Source organism: Centruroides sculpturatus, unplaced genomic scaffold (genome assembly GCF_000671375.1).
Source record: "Centruroides sculpturatus isolate CEXI.00-Female unplaced genomic scaffold, Cexi_2.0 scaffold82, whole genome shotgun sequence".
Taxonomy (NCBI): Eukaryota; Metazoa; Arthropoda; class Arachnida; order Scorpiones; family Buthidae; genus Centruroides; species Centruroides sculpturatus.
In genome coordinates, this window is record NW_019384498.1 from 711,770 (window position 1) to 728,137 (window position 16,368).

At 32.5% G+C, this 16,368-nt stretch overlaps 1 protein-coding gene across 1 annotated transcript in view; it reads left to right on the forward strand.

The window, feature by feature from the left end:
- Positions 1–16,368, forward strand: part of LOC111621990 (sodium channel protein 60E-like) — a 150,910-nt gene that overhangs the window by 5,759 nt on the left and 128,783 nt on the right. The window contains exons 4-6 of the mRNA XM_023364281.1: positions 4,714–4,842; positions 6,608–6,714; positions 9,477–9,583. Of these exons, the coding sequence (XP_023220049.1) occupies positions 4,714–4,842; positions 6,608–6,714; positions 9,477–9,583 (343 nt within the window). The remainder of the gene's footprint in view (positions 1–4,713; positions 4,843–6,607; positions 6,715–9,476; positions 9,584–16,368) is intronic.

Genomic DNA, 16,368 nt, shown 5'->3' on the forward strand with positions numbered 1-16,368 from the left:
TTTAAATTCATCCTATGGAACTGTTCATAGACATCTACAACAAATCGGAAAAGTTTCAAAGCTAAGAAAATGGATACCACATGAACTGTCAATAGCTAACTGACAACAACGTCAACTGCTCAACTCAAAAGCTTCAACTGGGAAATTTTACCTCATCCACCGTATTTGCCAGATGTTGCTCCCAGTGATTATCATCTTTTTCGGAGTTTGCAGAATTTTTTAAAAGGAAAAACTTTTGAGGATGAGAACAATGTAAAAAAGGCTATTTCTGAATATTTTGATTCGAAACCGAAATCATTTTACAAAGACGGGATTAAAAAGCTACCATGAAGATGGCAAGAAATTGTACAAAATAATGGTGAATACATTATAGATTGAAAGAAGATTTAATTAAAATTTTTTGTTGCTTTTTTTGTAGATAAAAATTCGCACAAACTTATGGACTGACCTGATAGTAGAAACAGGCACAGATGAGGAGGCCATTGGGAAATGTATTTTCAGGAAATTTCCAGGCACCAGTAGGCAGTGGCATATCCAGGATTTTCAGAATATGGATACTGCTCAATGACAATTTAGGCAGATCCAAGGCTTGTGTCCTTTATTTATTTATTTTTTATTTTTTGAGAATATTATTCAATTATCTTAAAAGTACTTTAGTTACCTAATCCTACCTAATTGAAGTCATGCAATATGCATTAATACATTTATTTCTATTTTAAAGTAATAAAACTGATTGCTTTGGTATCAGTGAGGTCTTGCAGCTCCATAAGCACCCCTTCTGCTAGGACTGGAATGTATGGATCAGGGCCATGTTCACTAATGCAGTACACCTAAGTTAGAATTCTGAGTGGCTTAGTGGGCAGAGCTAAGAATATTCTAAGCATCATTGAATGATTATTCTTAGTTAGACAACTAGGCAAAATGGTGGACGAAGTTAAAATTATGATCGCAACAATTGTCGCAAACCAATTGGTTGAAAAGGATGAAGTAACCAATAAATTATTCAAATGGAAGCTGTGTCAGATTGTGATGAAATTAATAAAGCAATTATTAATTGTAATCAACGAAATGGACCTCTATCTTCCATTAAAATGTATTCAGAATCAGTTATACTGACATGTGATAATTTTACATTTCAAAGTCATTTTAGAATGAATTAATGATTTAGAATGAGAGAATAACTTTGTAATTCTTATAATAAAATACATTTAGTCCAACATGAGCAGCCATCTTGCAAATCATATGATGAGACAAAAAACAATGACATCAATAGTAGAAGTTAGTATAGATAAAAGAAGCTGACTGAACTAGCTAGAATTTTAGTGGTGGGAGGAGTCAAGCAGTAGTTAGAAATGAGTTCAACATCGCAGCATAACTAAACTTAGCAAGAATTCTGTTACTGAACACAGCCCAGTACTGATCCATATATTTTCTGCATTGCTTGAACAAGTCTCATCTGCTTTTGGGTAGAAAAGTTATAGATGGATCATAAAAGTAATATAGTTAGGTTATAGATATGTATTTTAATAGTAAACTGAACAAAAATACAAGAATTTAACTCTATATATTTTTAAAATTTAAAATAAAAATAAATTGAAATTCAAACATAAAAATAAGTTCCTCCCAGTATTAGATAATACTAGAAGTTACTTATGCAAGAAATTTAAATTAAAAATTTTTTTTAAAACAGACTGAATGTTTTTAAGTCAATAAATTAAATTTTATTATTATTATTATTATTTTTACTGTGTATCATTCTCAGATTTTATATCGAATATGACAAGTTTCAAGAATGGTATCTTTTTGTAAAAATCTATGTAAATTTAAGTGAATTGGCTTCAGGCTTCAATGTAATGAATGTGGAATAACTCCTGTGGAGAGAAAACTATTGGACTTTATTCATTTTCCACAGACATTTTACTTCTTGAGAGAGTTCAATATATTTGCGTATTTTGTAGATTATGTCTATTTGATATAGTGATGTCAATGATATAGATAGTTTTGTGCATTTTAAGGGGTAAAAATTGCTTTATGGGACCAATATATTGTAACATCTCATGTCATTTTTTGTGGGAATTTTTAACACGTGTTATAGTTGAAATGACAGAACTTGCAGAATTTGAACAACATAGGCAGGAAAACATCATTTAGGAACATAACATCTTAACTGGGTTTTACTGTACAATGTCATTTTGAGGCCCCTGGAGAATGCCAGATTCTCCCATGTGTTAAATTTAAAACATCCCTACACACCTTTTCTGGACATACCTTTAGTTTCAAGTTCCTCATCCACAGACTGCTCACCCAACATTAGAAATAAACTATTCCAGGATATCTGCCAACAGAAGCTCATTCCCTTGTGGCATGGCACTATATTTCAACATACACTTCCACTATGATGCATAGCCTGCTGTAAATGTAGGCATACATTATAGATGAACTGTCAAATGGTTGATTTATTTGTTGAGCTTGTTGCCTTGTATTTTTACTCTCGAATGGAAGTGGGGCATTTAGGCATCCTGGTGGGACGATGAAGGACATGGACTTTAAAAGAACCAGACATCCCACATCTTAAATAAGGCGACCACCTTATTTTAAAAGAACTTCAAAATTTACTTGAACTGTTTTGTTTTGTTGTTGTTAATTAAAATATTATTTCTGTAATGTATTAATTTTTTAGTTTCAATATTAATTTAATCTAAGATATTATTTTTTAGAATTAAAATTATTTTTTAGAAGTTTCTATGAATATGAATTTTGTTTGGTATTTGGAAGTTGAAATCAATGACAATTTTATGCAAGTTTTTTACTTTAAATAAATTATTTATATGAGAGTACTTGAATTAATATGGAAATTGATAAATTGATAAATTATTTTAAATTAAAATTTTAAAAAAATAGAAATTTCAGCTAAAAATATTGGATCAACTAATCTATCATGGTATTTTCAGGTAAAATATAAATAAAAATTACCTTCTTAATCTTAGTAATGTATTTATTAAAATTAAAAACGTTTTTGATCAGTTTGACTGACTTTCTTCAGTTACATCAAATAAAAGAATACATTTAAAAATAAAATACAATATTTGAATTAAAGTATAAATTTAAAATAACAAAAATAATGAATATATGAATAAAATACATAAAATAATAACAATAAATAAATAAAAATAAACAATTAATAAAACATATTTCAGTAAAATAAGAATGATTAAAATATTGGATCCAGCTTAAGACATTTTTATGTATATGAAGTTTATGTGATAAAGTTTCATGCACAATTTACAAATGTATACTTATAAACTATGAAAATTATGAAACTAGAAAGTAATTTAGAAATTAAAATTATCACTATACTAGAATGAATCATTTTGCAGTAAATGTTGAAACATTTAATCTTATAGAACAAGTTAAAAAAACTTATTTCATATGCATGTCTTCAGAGACTAAAAGCAAATTAAATTTTTTATTCCTTTAGAATGAAATTTATAATATTAAAAATCTATAAAATCACAATTGATATAGTTAATATTTTTACTCTGTATGTTATACATTATTTAAAACAAACATACATTTAGACAATGAAATATTTTTATATCTTATTTGAATTCTGTATGTTCTAAATATAAGGATGGTTTAACTTCTGTCCAAAATTTAGGTGATGGAACTGGTAACATTCAACTCGGGCTTGCATTTGTGAAGGTCTGCTCTGGGACTATGCGTCTGCGGCTGCCCCTATTTTTGCCTGTGCCTCAAGGCGTTGCATGGTAGGCTTGTAATGTTACACGGGCATAAATTGTGGCACCGTTCTTTGTTCTTTGTTTCAAAATGGTTGGTGTCTTAACAGCTGTGGTCACGTACCACTGGACCTGAAGGAACAATGTCATTGTCTCTGGTCCGTTTACCGAAGTTTGTCGCTAGCGTTTTTGTAACCTCCAAGGTTATGGAGGTTCTCTCCCCCTTGATAGGGGATGTACATATGCATTAGTTTGTGTGCAGGCCCTTTGGCAAGGTAGCTGTTAAGGGTCATTTTACCCAGTTTGGGGCTGTTTTTTGTAAAAACGGTTGTTTTCTTTTGTTCCCTCCCATGGAGTATTTGTCTATACCCCCATTCGGGTTGTACATTTGCGCATGATTGTTTGTTGAGCTCCAAGGCAAGTCAGCCATAATGGGGCTCCTACTGCCTCAAAACAGGGGCAGTTATACTGTATTCCATTGTATTTTGGCTATTTGTACTTTTGTGTTTAATAAATGGCATTCGGCAGGTGCTCTGAGATGTCATATTTCACTTTTTCCTATCTACCCTTTTTCTTCTCTTCACTCTTCTCACTTCTTCTACAACTCTTCATCTTTCCTTTTCCAAGGCTATACCTATTGGTGGTGGCCTTCTAATCCTTTAGTAAATGTAAAATGTAAAATGATGGAACTGTGAGTGTTATATAGTCTGAATTTATGTTTTTTCCCTGGATACTTCCCTGCACATACTGACTGACTTTTCCCATCATTTTGACAATGTTAAATATGAGCATTTGAAACGGGTCTAGAGAAATAAACAAGTTGGGACTATATAACACTAACAGTTCCATCATCATACTGAAATTCTGGACAGACGTTAAATCATCCTCATATAATATAAGTTACAAATAAACTTTTTGTGAATTATAGCTTGATTACATAATATTGATTTGATTTTATATAATGTCCTTATTTCAGGTATGTATTTCTTAGCATATATACAGCAGAAATGATTATAAAATCAATTGCGAAAGGTTTTATTTTAAATAAATTTACTTACTTAAGAAATGCTTGGAATTGGTTGGATTTTATTGTTATTTTATCAGGGTAAGTATAAAATAAAATTACTTAATAGGCTTATGAATTTAATATAATTTATAACTCAAGCTTTTACATAAATAACTTGTATATACAGTACAAATTTTCACAAGATTTAAATTATACAGTATGTTTCACAAATATATACTAAAAAGAATTTGGTAATTTTTTTCTGTACAATAAAACCCTGAGGGTACAGATCTGGAAGCACTCAGCATACATTATTGAACATTAAATTGGGAGAACTATAAATTTATAAGTAATAGTAATAAATAATTAATACAAGTACCAAAACCAAAACCAGCAGAATAAAGTAACAGAGCTAATATTTTCTCATATCACAGAACTAATTGTCCCTTGGAGTATATAGGTGATACAATATGCTCTTTAAACATCCACCTCAAAGAGCATTGGAATTCCATCGTGAATAGTTCAGCTAACACTGCTTTAGCCACCTTTGCTTCCAACCCCAACATAGACATGCATTTTGACTATGGACACTTCATATATAGCTCCACATAGAAACAACATCTCAGATATTTAGAACAAGTAGAAATTTACAAGGCCACCTGAAAAAATACCACTATTAACATACACCTCTCCATAAAAGCATATATGTACAGCACAACAGACACAGAACCAACTCCAATGCATACAAAAAATGAATACTGTACAAATGTTTTCTAACTCCTTTCGAGTTCTTCAGATGTGACTGAATGGTTACCTGATGGAACAAAATCTTGGAACACAATTTTATTTTCCCGAACATTTGTTTTGAATCACTGTTTTTAACTTTTTTTAATGTTTCACAATATATCTCAGAGTATATTGTTGAACCACATTTGAGGAAATTCACCCTTCTTGTCCCAAAAAGCAGTCGCCATAATCTTTCTTGCTGACAACATTTTCAAACATTTCCTTGGTTTTGTGAGGGAACTTGTGTATCCCCACTCCATAGGCTGGTTTTTTGTCTCACAATTTACATGTTTTATCCAAGTCTCATCCCCAGTTATGACACGATTGAGAAGTGAATAACCATCTCTGTGGTAGGCTTCCAGAAATGTCAACGATGCTGTCGTGTGCTGTTTTTTGTGGTCATCTGACAAGATTTTTGGTATCCATCTAGCACAAAACTTATGGTAGCCTAGCTTGTGTGTTATAGCCTCATGCAACAAATTGAAATTTGTGGAAACGCAAAAGAGAGCTTCATAATTGTAAAGCGATGATTTTCACAAATCTTTCCATTGATTTTTGTCATCAGTTTATTAATCAAATATGCTCAGTTGGCCACTTTGCTTTTCATTGTGAACATTAGTGTGGCCATTTTTAAACATAATGCACCACTGCCTTGCTCCACCTTCACTCATTACATCATTTCCGGACACCTCACAAAATTGCCAATTGATCAATGTCAATGATTTGTTTGTGGTTTTTTGACAACAAAAACTTAATCACTGACTGCATTTCACAACTTGTAGGATTTTCAATTGAAGCACACATTTTAAAAATTTACAGTGGACAAAGCAGAAGTAACACAAACCATACACAAACACAGCTGAATGCATAATGAGTGAAGGTACACTCAGACACCAAAATGATGGCTCTAGCCCAATCCCGTGCCCTTAGTGGCCAAAATGTAAGTAACTTTTTGGATTGCCCACATAAAAACAATATATGTTTGAATTTTAAAAATGTAACTATTTATTTTTACATGTAACAAAAAATATTTTAAAAATATTTCTAAATATAATATAAATATTTTGTGTACTTTTAGGTATTTAACAATTGCTCTTCAAGCTTTTGGAGTAGGATTTGGTAATCTTGCAGGTTTACGAACATTCCGTGTTTTAAGAGCTTTGAAAACAGTTTCTATATTACCAGGTAAAATAATAAAATTTACTATTTTTTACTGATAACATAACAAGTTGGAAAATTGTTAAAGCAGATTATTATTGATGTTTAATATTGATCTTTTTATAATATAACAGCATACATGATAACATGGTGTGTTAAAAGGATGAAAGATAGACTCGAAAAATTAAAAAAATTTTTTGTAAATAGTCAAAATTCAATTTTTAATTTTTATAATATATTGGATATGCAAAATACAGACATGTGGTAAATTAATTATGCTATGCACAGGGTGATTCAAAAGTCACAGAAATTTTAAAATTAATAATTCACAAACTATTTACAGTAAGATGATGTGGTTTTCACAGAAATGCTTAGAAGGAAATGGAATTTTTTTATGTGCAATAAAAATTTTATTACCAAAATTGTTACATTTTTTGCCATAGACGGCATTTGATAAGATTACATAATTTGTGAAGTTGTTACTAGTGCTTACACTAAGAACATTTTTATTTTTTTATTCTTACTTTAACAAATTTACAAATGATTTCAGTTTTTACAGTGCCATCTACGGCAAGAAATGTAACTATTTTGGTACTAAAATTTTTATGACACCTAGAAAAAATTACGCTTCTTTCTAAGCATTTCTGTGAAAACCACATCATCTTACTGTAAATAGTTTGTAAATTATTATTAATTTTTAAAAAATTTCTGTGACTTTTGAATCACCCTGTAAGTATAAAAAGTGTACAGGTTGACCATCACTAATCTAATACTTATTTTGGCTAGCATAATTTCAAATTTCCTTGGTTGCATCAACCTGCTGCTACTATTTGGTGCTGCTCAGCATTGCCAGATATGCTGTACAATAATTATCTTTCTTTCATCATAATATCACATTAAGTATAGTATACAACAACATACCCAACAAACCGATGACTGGCGTGCTTAGAAAAAACAAAATGAAAAATTCACCACAAACATTTTCAAACTCCATCAGAGTTCTTTTTCAGGCATTAAATGGATGTTTGATCAAATGTAAAAGCTTTTGGAATACAAACACACATGAAAAATTTTAAGTCATGTTATACTTGACTCTTGACTATACCTTGGAGTAGTGTATGGTTGTTTACTATAGTATTTATCAATAACAAAATGTAATATTTGAAGAAACTCATTCATTCTATGTTAAAGTGTTGTAAAGCTGCTGCTAAGACTTGAGGTGGCCCTATGAGGTATTAGAATCTTGTTCAACAAGAAATAACTGTTCTCGTTGTTTTTCAGGCCTATTATGGTATGAACTTTTTTCTTTTTTTATTCCATAACTGTGAACAGCAAGTTCTTGTTACAGTGCTCAACAGGCCCGATGAGGGAAGAATGCAGCTGGGGAGTTGCCCCAGATCCCACAAGTTTTGGGGACTTATCAGAGGTAAAAAATTTTAAAAATTGTCTGTTTTTTAGCCACAAGTTAAAAAACAGACAATGTTCGGCCACAGTAAAATAATCTAGTATAAATCTAAATCATACTAGATTATTTTTCTACTTTAATATCATTATGTTATTTGTATAAGCAGGGTCTTCAAAAGAGGGATCCAAAATGATCTTTGCACTGACAGTTCTCCATTCTTTTGGTGACCTGGTGTAGCTATGGTGTGAAATAACACTTAGGTTCAGTGTAGCATTATATGTATTAATAATAAATTGCATGTTTTTGGATTATTCTTCTTGGTTTAATCTCTATACTATATATATTATCATTACAAATTGCAATTACAGCTTAAATATGGTAAATTTTCTTTGTTCATTTGCTGAAAGCTTTTTGGAACTGTATGTATCCGTTGGCTACTGTATTATTAGAAGAAAACAGAAATAATTAAATAATCTAGTAATTAGCTAAATCCTAGATAATTCCACTATACAACAATATGTCAACTGAATAAAATATAAAAATAATAAATAAAAACATATTAAATAAATTTAAAATTATTGTACAGTCGACCCCCCATAACGCGATAGACACGTTCCGCTTTATAAGAATTTCGCGTTGTAGGAATCCTCAAATACATGAGCCAATCACAGCCTGGCATGTGTGCAGTTTACGGACTACGGCTGTTTGAAAGGTTTTCTTCCATAAAATTAATCAATTCTAGACTAATTTCACTCAACATTTCCAAAACACGTATAATTTTTTGGGAATAATCTGTATAAACTATGCTATAAACAAAAAATTGTAGGATTACTTACTGAGTGTGCACTGTTTGACCACGCCATTGCTTAAGCTTGTTTTCGTCGCGGAGCAGCGCACCAAATGGTGGCCGCATTTTCTGATAAGCTATTTTTCTGCAAAAAATTCATTAAACTTTGGCGACATCGTTAATAGAAATAATTTTTATGGCCATTGAATAAGAAATGTTTTTTTCACAAGAAATGTATAAAATTACAGTACTGTATTAGACTTACAGTACCTAATTTAGGCCTATATACTGTACAGACGATAGTAAACTCAACTTACCCACCTAAACTCTCAGTAATGTGTAAGTAGTTCGGCTGCTCGTCCACTATTGGTCCAGATTCGACCAATCCTGTTGTGACACGAGTCGGCGGTGACGTTTTACTGCATTTTACGAGTCTCTTCTAGCATCTTTATACGAATACGGTCGCAATTTTTTCGCCGCGATATACGAATCCGCATTATATGAACCCGCGTTACAGGGGGGTCTACTGTATTTCCATATTTTATTAAATAAGTTTACTCATTTAATTGTAATTTTTATGTTTGTTTCAAATTTTAGGTCTCAAGACTATTGTGAATGCCATGTTATGTTCAATTAGAATGTTAGCAGAAGTTATGACTCTAACTGTTTTTTGTCTTATGGTATTTGCTTTACTTGCATTACAGGTTAGGTCATATAGATAATCTTTAATTACAATATTACAGTTTTATATTATAATATTATTTGTATTATAATTTTTAATTTGGAATAATTAAAATTTTAAATTTCTGTTGCCAATGCTTTTCATTAATAAGAATTTATAAAAGAATATTTGTCAAAAAATGATATTATTTCTGCATGAATATAAAATATGGAAATGATAAAAATGAAGATAATTTTTAAAACATGAAACTGTTTGATATATGAATACAAATGGAACTGAAACAAAATTTAATAATAATCTGGTAATTCTCATTTTCAATTGAAATATACAATATAAATTTCAATTAAACAATATTTAAGAAATCAATAAAAACATGAACCATATTTATGCATGTATAGGCTGCACTTTTTTACCCTAAATTTTTGGTCCAACATTAGGGTATAGCCTATACTCAAGATAATGAATAATTTTAAAACGATTTAAAATTCTAAAGCAATTTATTATCATTAGTTGTCTTTTGCTACAAGTCCTAAGGTATGTAGATTATTTAGAGGTTTTAGGCCACCAAGAAGTAAGAAAAAGAAAAAGGTGTGAAAAAGAAGAAAAGAAGAGAGCTGTCTGAGGCCCCAACTAAGCAATAATGCTACAGGACTATAAAAATTATAATTAATGTCTTCATTTGAAACTTACAGCTATTGTTTGTAATTCATTTGAAACTTAACTTACACTACCAGTGTCACTTGAGTCTTCATTCTCAGATGATGTAAGATACATTGCATCATCTTCTGACCCATCCATTGCATTGGAAATGGATGTGACTTTGAAACTTTTGGATACCATTTCTTTTGGTATTAGTTTACTTGAAGCTGCAATTCATTCAAACATCTGAGACCAGGATGGTTTTCTTAGCCTCCTAGTTGGTGTCATCTCCATTGCAGTGCACTTTTAATCATGGTAGAAATGTCACATATGAACTTTAAAAGGATAGTTGATGGATACATCAAGTGGTTGTAGCATTCCAGTCATCCCTCCTGATATCACAACCATGTTACTTTTCTCTTCATCTTTTTCATGCTTTCAGTCAGATGATTTCGGAAGCTGTCAACATCCAACACAGACTGTTGATGTAACAGTGCACCTGGACATTGAAACCACACTGACTTCAGCCAATTTATGCAGAATTTTTCTGTCATCCAGTCTTGATCTTCAACTTGTACCAATATTCCAGATGTAGTGTTTCTTTCTTTTGGCATAGTTTTACGCTTAAAAATGACATAATGTGCCAGCTTGTTTCTATTAGCAGTGATGCACAGCATTACAGTACAACACTACTTTTCTGCTCCTGCTGTTCACGTCAGAACTGTTTTTTAACTTGCTTCGATTGACTGTAGTGTTATTTGGCATATCAAAGAAGACAGGAATTTTATCAGCATTGCCTATTGCTCTGAAGTTGTAGCCATGTGTGTTTCTTAAGCTGAGGACATGTTTTTAAATGCGAGCAATTTCTCTTTGTAGATGTGCCATTGAAGTTTGACACCAAATCACAAGCTCATGTCATGCCATAAAACATCTTGCCTAGCCATAACTTTCCTTAAATTCACTTTTGGAAATTTTCATATTTTGAGCCTTCAAGCTTTGAACTGAATCATTTTAACAGATTCAGAAAATTCATTTGCCTGAATTTCACAGATGTATTTCAACAGATTTGTTTCCAGGTCATATTTTGTTGTCTTTCTGTGAAATGATTACCAATTTTAGAGATGTTTTCTCAAGAGTGTCCTTTGTTTGAATCCATCGCCACACATTTTTTTTCGTCTACATCAAACTTTCTTCCTGCTGCACAATTTCCATTTTCTTGTGCGTACTGCACCACTTTCAATTTAAACTTCACTGTATAACTCACTCTCACTTGAACCATGTTTAACACACACTGAGCAAGCAGTCAACAATAAGCATTAACCATTACTTCATCCATGTTTGAAATTTGGAGTGTTGCCATATTTCTGTATATCCATATCTCTCTCTTGTCGTTTGCAGAATTCTAAGTTTTTTATTTTTTCCAAATGTATTGTTTCATAAATGGGGTGTGGCTTATACACGGATGTGGCCTGTGCATGCATAAATATGGTATCTTAATTTAGTAAAAATTTTAATTAAAAACATTTTCAGCTAATCATCTAACCATTATTAGTTTAATATGATCATAAACATCTGAAATATAGTATACAAGAAAAGAAAAATTTACAATAGCTAGGTTGAGGCTGAAGCTTTAAATGCGAAAACGTGTATGTCGGACATTCAGCACCTCTTTCCTGTAAGCTTAGAAGTTTGACAAAGATGTTTGGATAGTCAGTGGAATCATGCTTGATATTCCAAACACCATTGTCAAACTTCTAGGCTTACAGGAAAGTGGTGCTGAACGTCTGACGTACACATTTTCCCATTTAAAATTTTGGCCTCAACCTCGCTAATATAAATATAAACATTACTTAATTTAATTTTTGCACTTATTTATAAGAAATTTTGAATATTACAGTTGTCCCTTGATAATCCGACAGGTATGGGACCAAAGGTGTGTCAGATTACCAAAAGTGTCCGGATTACCGAAAATAATTACATATTTCGCATTGTTTTGCTAGCAGTAACTTACAATATTCTCTACTCCAACTGTTCGAACAGAACTGCTCACATAAAACACACGAAATGTGTGTCANAATTATTTGGGTTTGAATGTGAGCCTCTGTATAACTTACATCTGTGGGTTAGACAGGCTCACATTCAAAAATCTGCCATAACGTCCCTGGTCACTAGTGTTGAACACAATCCTGGTCCAAGTATGCTAGGGCATCACAATCCCAATCATTATCTCATTTAAACATACTAGATAACACGCACTAACTCTGATAAAGTTTTCCAGTGGTGATTCAGCCATTAACCTCCGAAACTAGAAAACCATGCCAATGGATAAAATGGACACAAAAAATGAACAACTTCATCATTTGTACTTACTACATCATCACAAAATTCAAATAGTATGACAATATACAGACAACTACAGTAAATCCTCACTTAATGTCATCAATAGGTTCTTGGAAACTGTGATGTTAAGTGAAACAATGTGTATGAAACCAGTTTTACTATAGGCTAAATGATATAAAAACAAGATATAATTTGGTTAATATTTATTCTAATTGGATCATATTTGCAACCTCTAGCATTTATTTCCCATCTCATAGAATCAATATTTACTATTTATAAAGAAAATTCAATAACAATAATTGTAAATACAGTGGTGCCTCATATAAAGTATGCCTCGAATAACGGACACTGTGAACAACGGATTTTCTGTTTGGCTGTTACGTGACTCGAGCAACGGACTGGCTGCGAACAACGGACTTTCTGTTTGGCAGTTACATGAGGCGAACAATGGTCTTTCTGCGAACAAAGTGCGAATGATGTTTCCACTCTTTTGCCGTTGCCAATGACAATCTGCTATTTTTATAATATAATATTATTATTATATCTGAAGTACAGAGCTCCCGTTGGGATTCGGCTTGCTCCCTTGTTTATTACGTACATCACCTCAGTGTAGGGTATTTACATTTATTCAAGTGTTGTGCAAATCATGGCTTCTAAAAAAACAGAAAGGTGATTTCAATTGAAACAAAGCAAGAAATCATCAGAAGGAGTGAAAGTTGGCAAACACTTCCTTGTCAAATGGGGAGAGGTTCAGGAGTTTACCAACACTCATTATCCAAACAGAGCTGAGGCCAACAGGATCAATGAATTCTACAATGACACCCTTGCCTGTCATTTCCGACAGGTTTTGAAGAAGAGAGAGAGAAACAGACCACGTTGGACATATTTTTCAAGAAGCAAGCTGCCAAAAAATAAAGGATGGAACAAGAGGAGATGACCCTGCAAGCTACGGTAGCCTCTCCTGAATCCGACTCTGATTAAAAAACAATAAAAAGAGACTTGCTGCAATGTGTAAAAAGTCTGTATCTGTATAAATGTGTGAAGAAAGTGTTCCTTCGCCTCCTCCTCACATCTGACTACCCGGCATAATTGGTGACTACTCCATTTTCATTTATTTCATGGTACAGTACGGTTATTTTATGCTGCGGAACAAATTATATGTTTTAACATGTATTTCTATGGGAAAATGTGTTTTGTGTAACGGACTTTCCACTTAATGGACATGCACCTGGAACGGATTAAGTACGTTATACAAAGCACCACTGTAATTACAGATGTACTGTATTTCCTCAATGTTGCTATAACAAAACATTGTTAGACATTATAACATAGGAATACACATATCTCATTACTATAAGAGCTTATTGATCAGACAAAACAAAGGCTTATTGATCAGAAAAGAATAATTGCACAGAACAATCTACAGCACTAGAACATATCAACTACAAGTCACAAATTACAAATATATTGTGAGAATCTGAAGAGGGCAAATTAATAAGTAGATTAATTTGTTAAAAATTAAAAGAAGCAGGGAAAACCCTCCTCTGTTTCCCCCTCCTTGCCGATCATAATGGCAATTGAATGTTGTTACAAGGCACAGTTGTTACAATGTTTAGATTTAATGGAGAACCTTAGTCCAAACAACCGATTATTAATGATGGGAACTGTCAGTTGGGAAAAATTATGAGTAAGAAAAGTCACATCTCGGTGATGACATCTATGAATTTTGATGTTATGGCCAAATATGGTAAAAAGAGTCAGACCATTCCAGTCAAGATGATGGCATAGCTCAAACTCCAAGCTCATTTCAAAGTCACCTGATAATTCTCCCACATGCCATGCGTATAAAATGTGCTCAAACTTGAGTCTTGGGGCAGACATACCAGGAAGAGCATAGAAGAAGCTCTACCCACCACACTCCATGCCAAACTTTATCTCCAGATGACTTGAAGAAAGTATTGCCCTACTGATACTCCTTGACAAAAGGACAGAGGACTACTTGCTACCCATACTGACAGTTGATCCTGGTGCATTTTGCCAACGAGATCAGGAACCATCCGTCTAAGAGGTATTATTTAGTTACTTTATGTAAACTCTCTCTCTCAGTTGATTTAGAAATTAAGATAGATTTTAAGCACTAAGACAGTCATCCCTGTAGTACCAATCTTGGTCTATGCTCGTTGTTATCTTAGCTACAGCTCTCCTATTCTGTATGCTGTAATCCAACTTTTTGTTTTTGATATATTAAATTTGTTCTGTTTATTTAAATGGGTTGTGATTACTTATGTATTGCCGACACCTCATCGACGACCTCGTTAACCCTCCCACTCACGTGCATTCAAGCCATCCATTGGCCATGAACAGGATCTACCATCCCATCGGGGTTAAGAGGGGATTAGAGTTTGGCTCTCTATATCTATCCCCCCGGTTCTCACAATATCAATGCATAGAAACACTAGATCACACAGAAGATCAGATACTCATTGATAATACACCAACTGTAGTTGCTAACAAAAACGTACATAAAATATTAATTAACAATGAAAACATAAACACAACAATTATAACCAATAATACTCTAGATATAGCATTACTTAACAAACTTTCACATTTATTCCAAGATACATTTATTAAACATATAATTAATACAATCAATACTCTCAGACATACATTTATTAGCTTCTAGTGCAGTCACTGCAATAACATGCCTTGACTTTAAAATTCAGTTACAATCAAACACAATCAAAAGACACAAATTATAAGCATGCCTTGCAAAGAATGTGTTAGGTGATCAGCAAGTAACTTTATAAAGCTAATAACAGACTTTTGTTACAGAAATCAAACATACAGAATTTATATGGAAGTAATTTACTATATCTCAACAAAATTGCCTAGTCTATTCAGTCATTTATTGTGATGTGTAATGTGAATGAGCTTGTTCATTCTGTCCTCAAAAAATTCCTGTTCCTGTTGCTGCAGCCAACCAGTGATGGCAGTTAACAATAAGCCTTTAATCCCTTTTTTAAAGATATTTAATACAAATATAGTTTATTACGTAGAATATTATTACAATGAAAAGGTTATCAAACACTAGAAACTATTAATGTCTTATATATCCCTAAAAGGCATTTTAGCCCCTGGTATTAATGATCCTTGTGGCTTGGTCAAGCCATGCTTCTTTAATTTTTTCCCTTTTTCCTTTTTTTTAAAATCTATTACTTCTGGCAATTGTCTATCTAGCCTTGTCCTTATTGGTTGGCCTTAGTGGCTTTTTCAAATAGAAAGGGAGTCACCTGATTGGTTGGGAAAGGGCAAAGAGGTATATAAAGGAGGAAGATGCCGAAAGAAGGGACTTTTGGGTTGAGTTTTTGAAGAGAGAGGATGGAATCCAGTTTAATCATCAAGATAAGGAGGAGAGATGGAGTTGTGAATTGCATAGATTGGAGAATACTTCCTTAAGTGTAAAGGAAACAAATTAGTTTTAAAGGTTTCTGTGTATTTTTTGCCCAAATAAAGGAATAACTGAAACAAGTGATTTAGAGAAATAAAACACATGCAATGAGAAGAATAACTCAGCATTACCACTATTTTATCAAAGAAAGAAAACCCCAGGTGTTATTTTTGCCAACCATTTCTTTCTTTAAAGTTTTCTTTATTAATTAAACATTTGAACCAAACATCAATTAAAAATGCATATACAGCAATACCCCGAACTTATGTGATAGGTGGGACCGAGCGATAACCGCGTAAGTCGAATTTGCGTAAGTCAGGGTATAATTTCGCAATTTGTGTAAAATCCAAGTCAGATGTATGTAAGCTAATAAATGT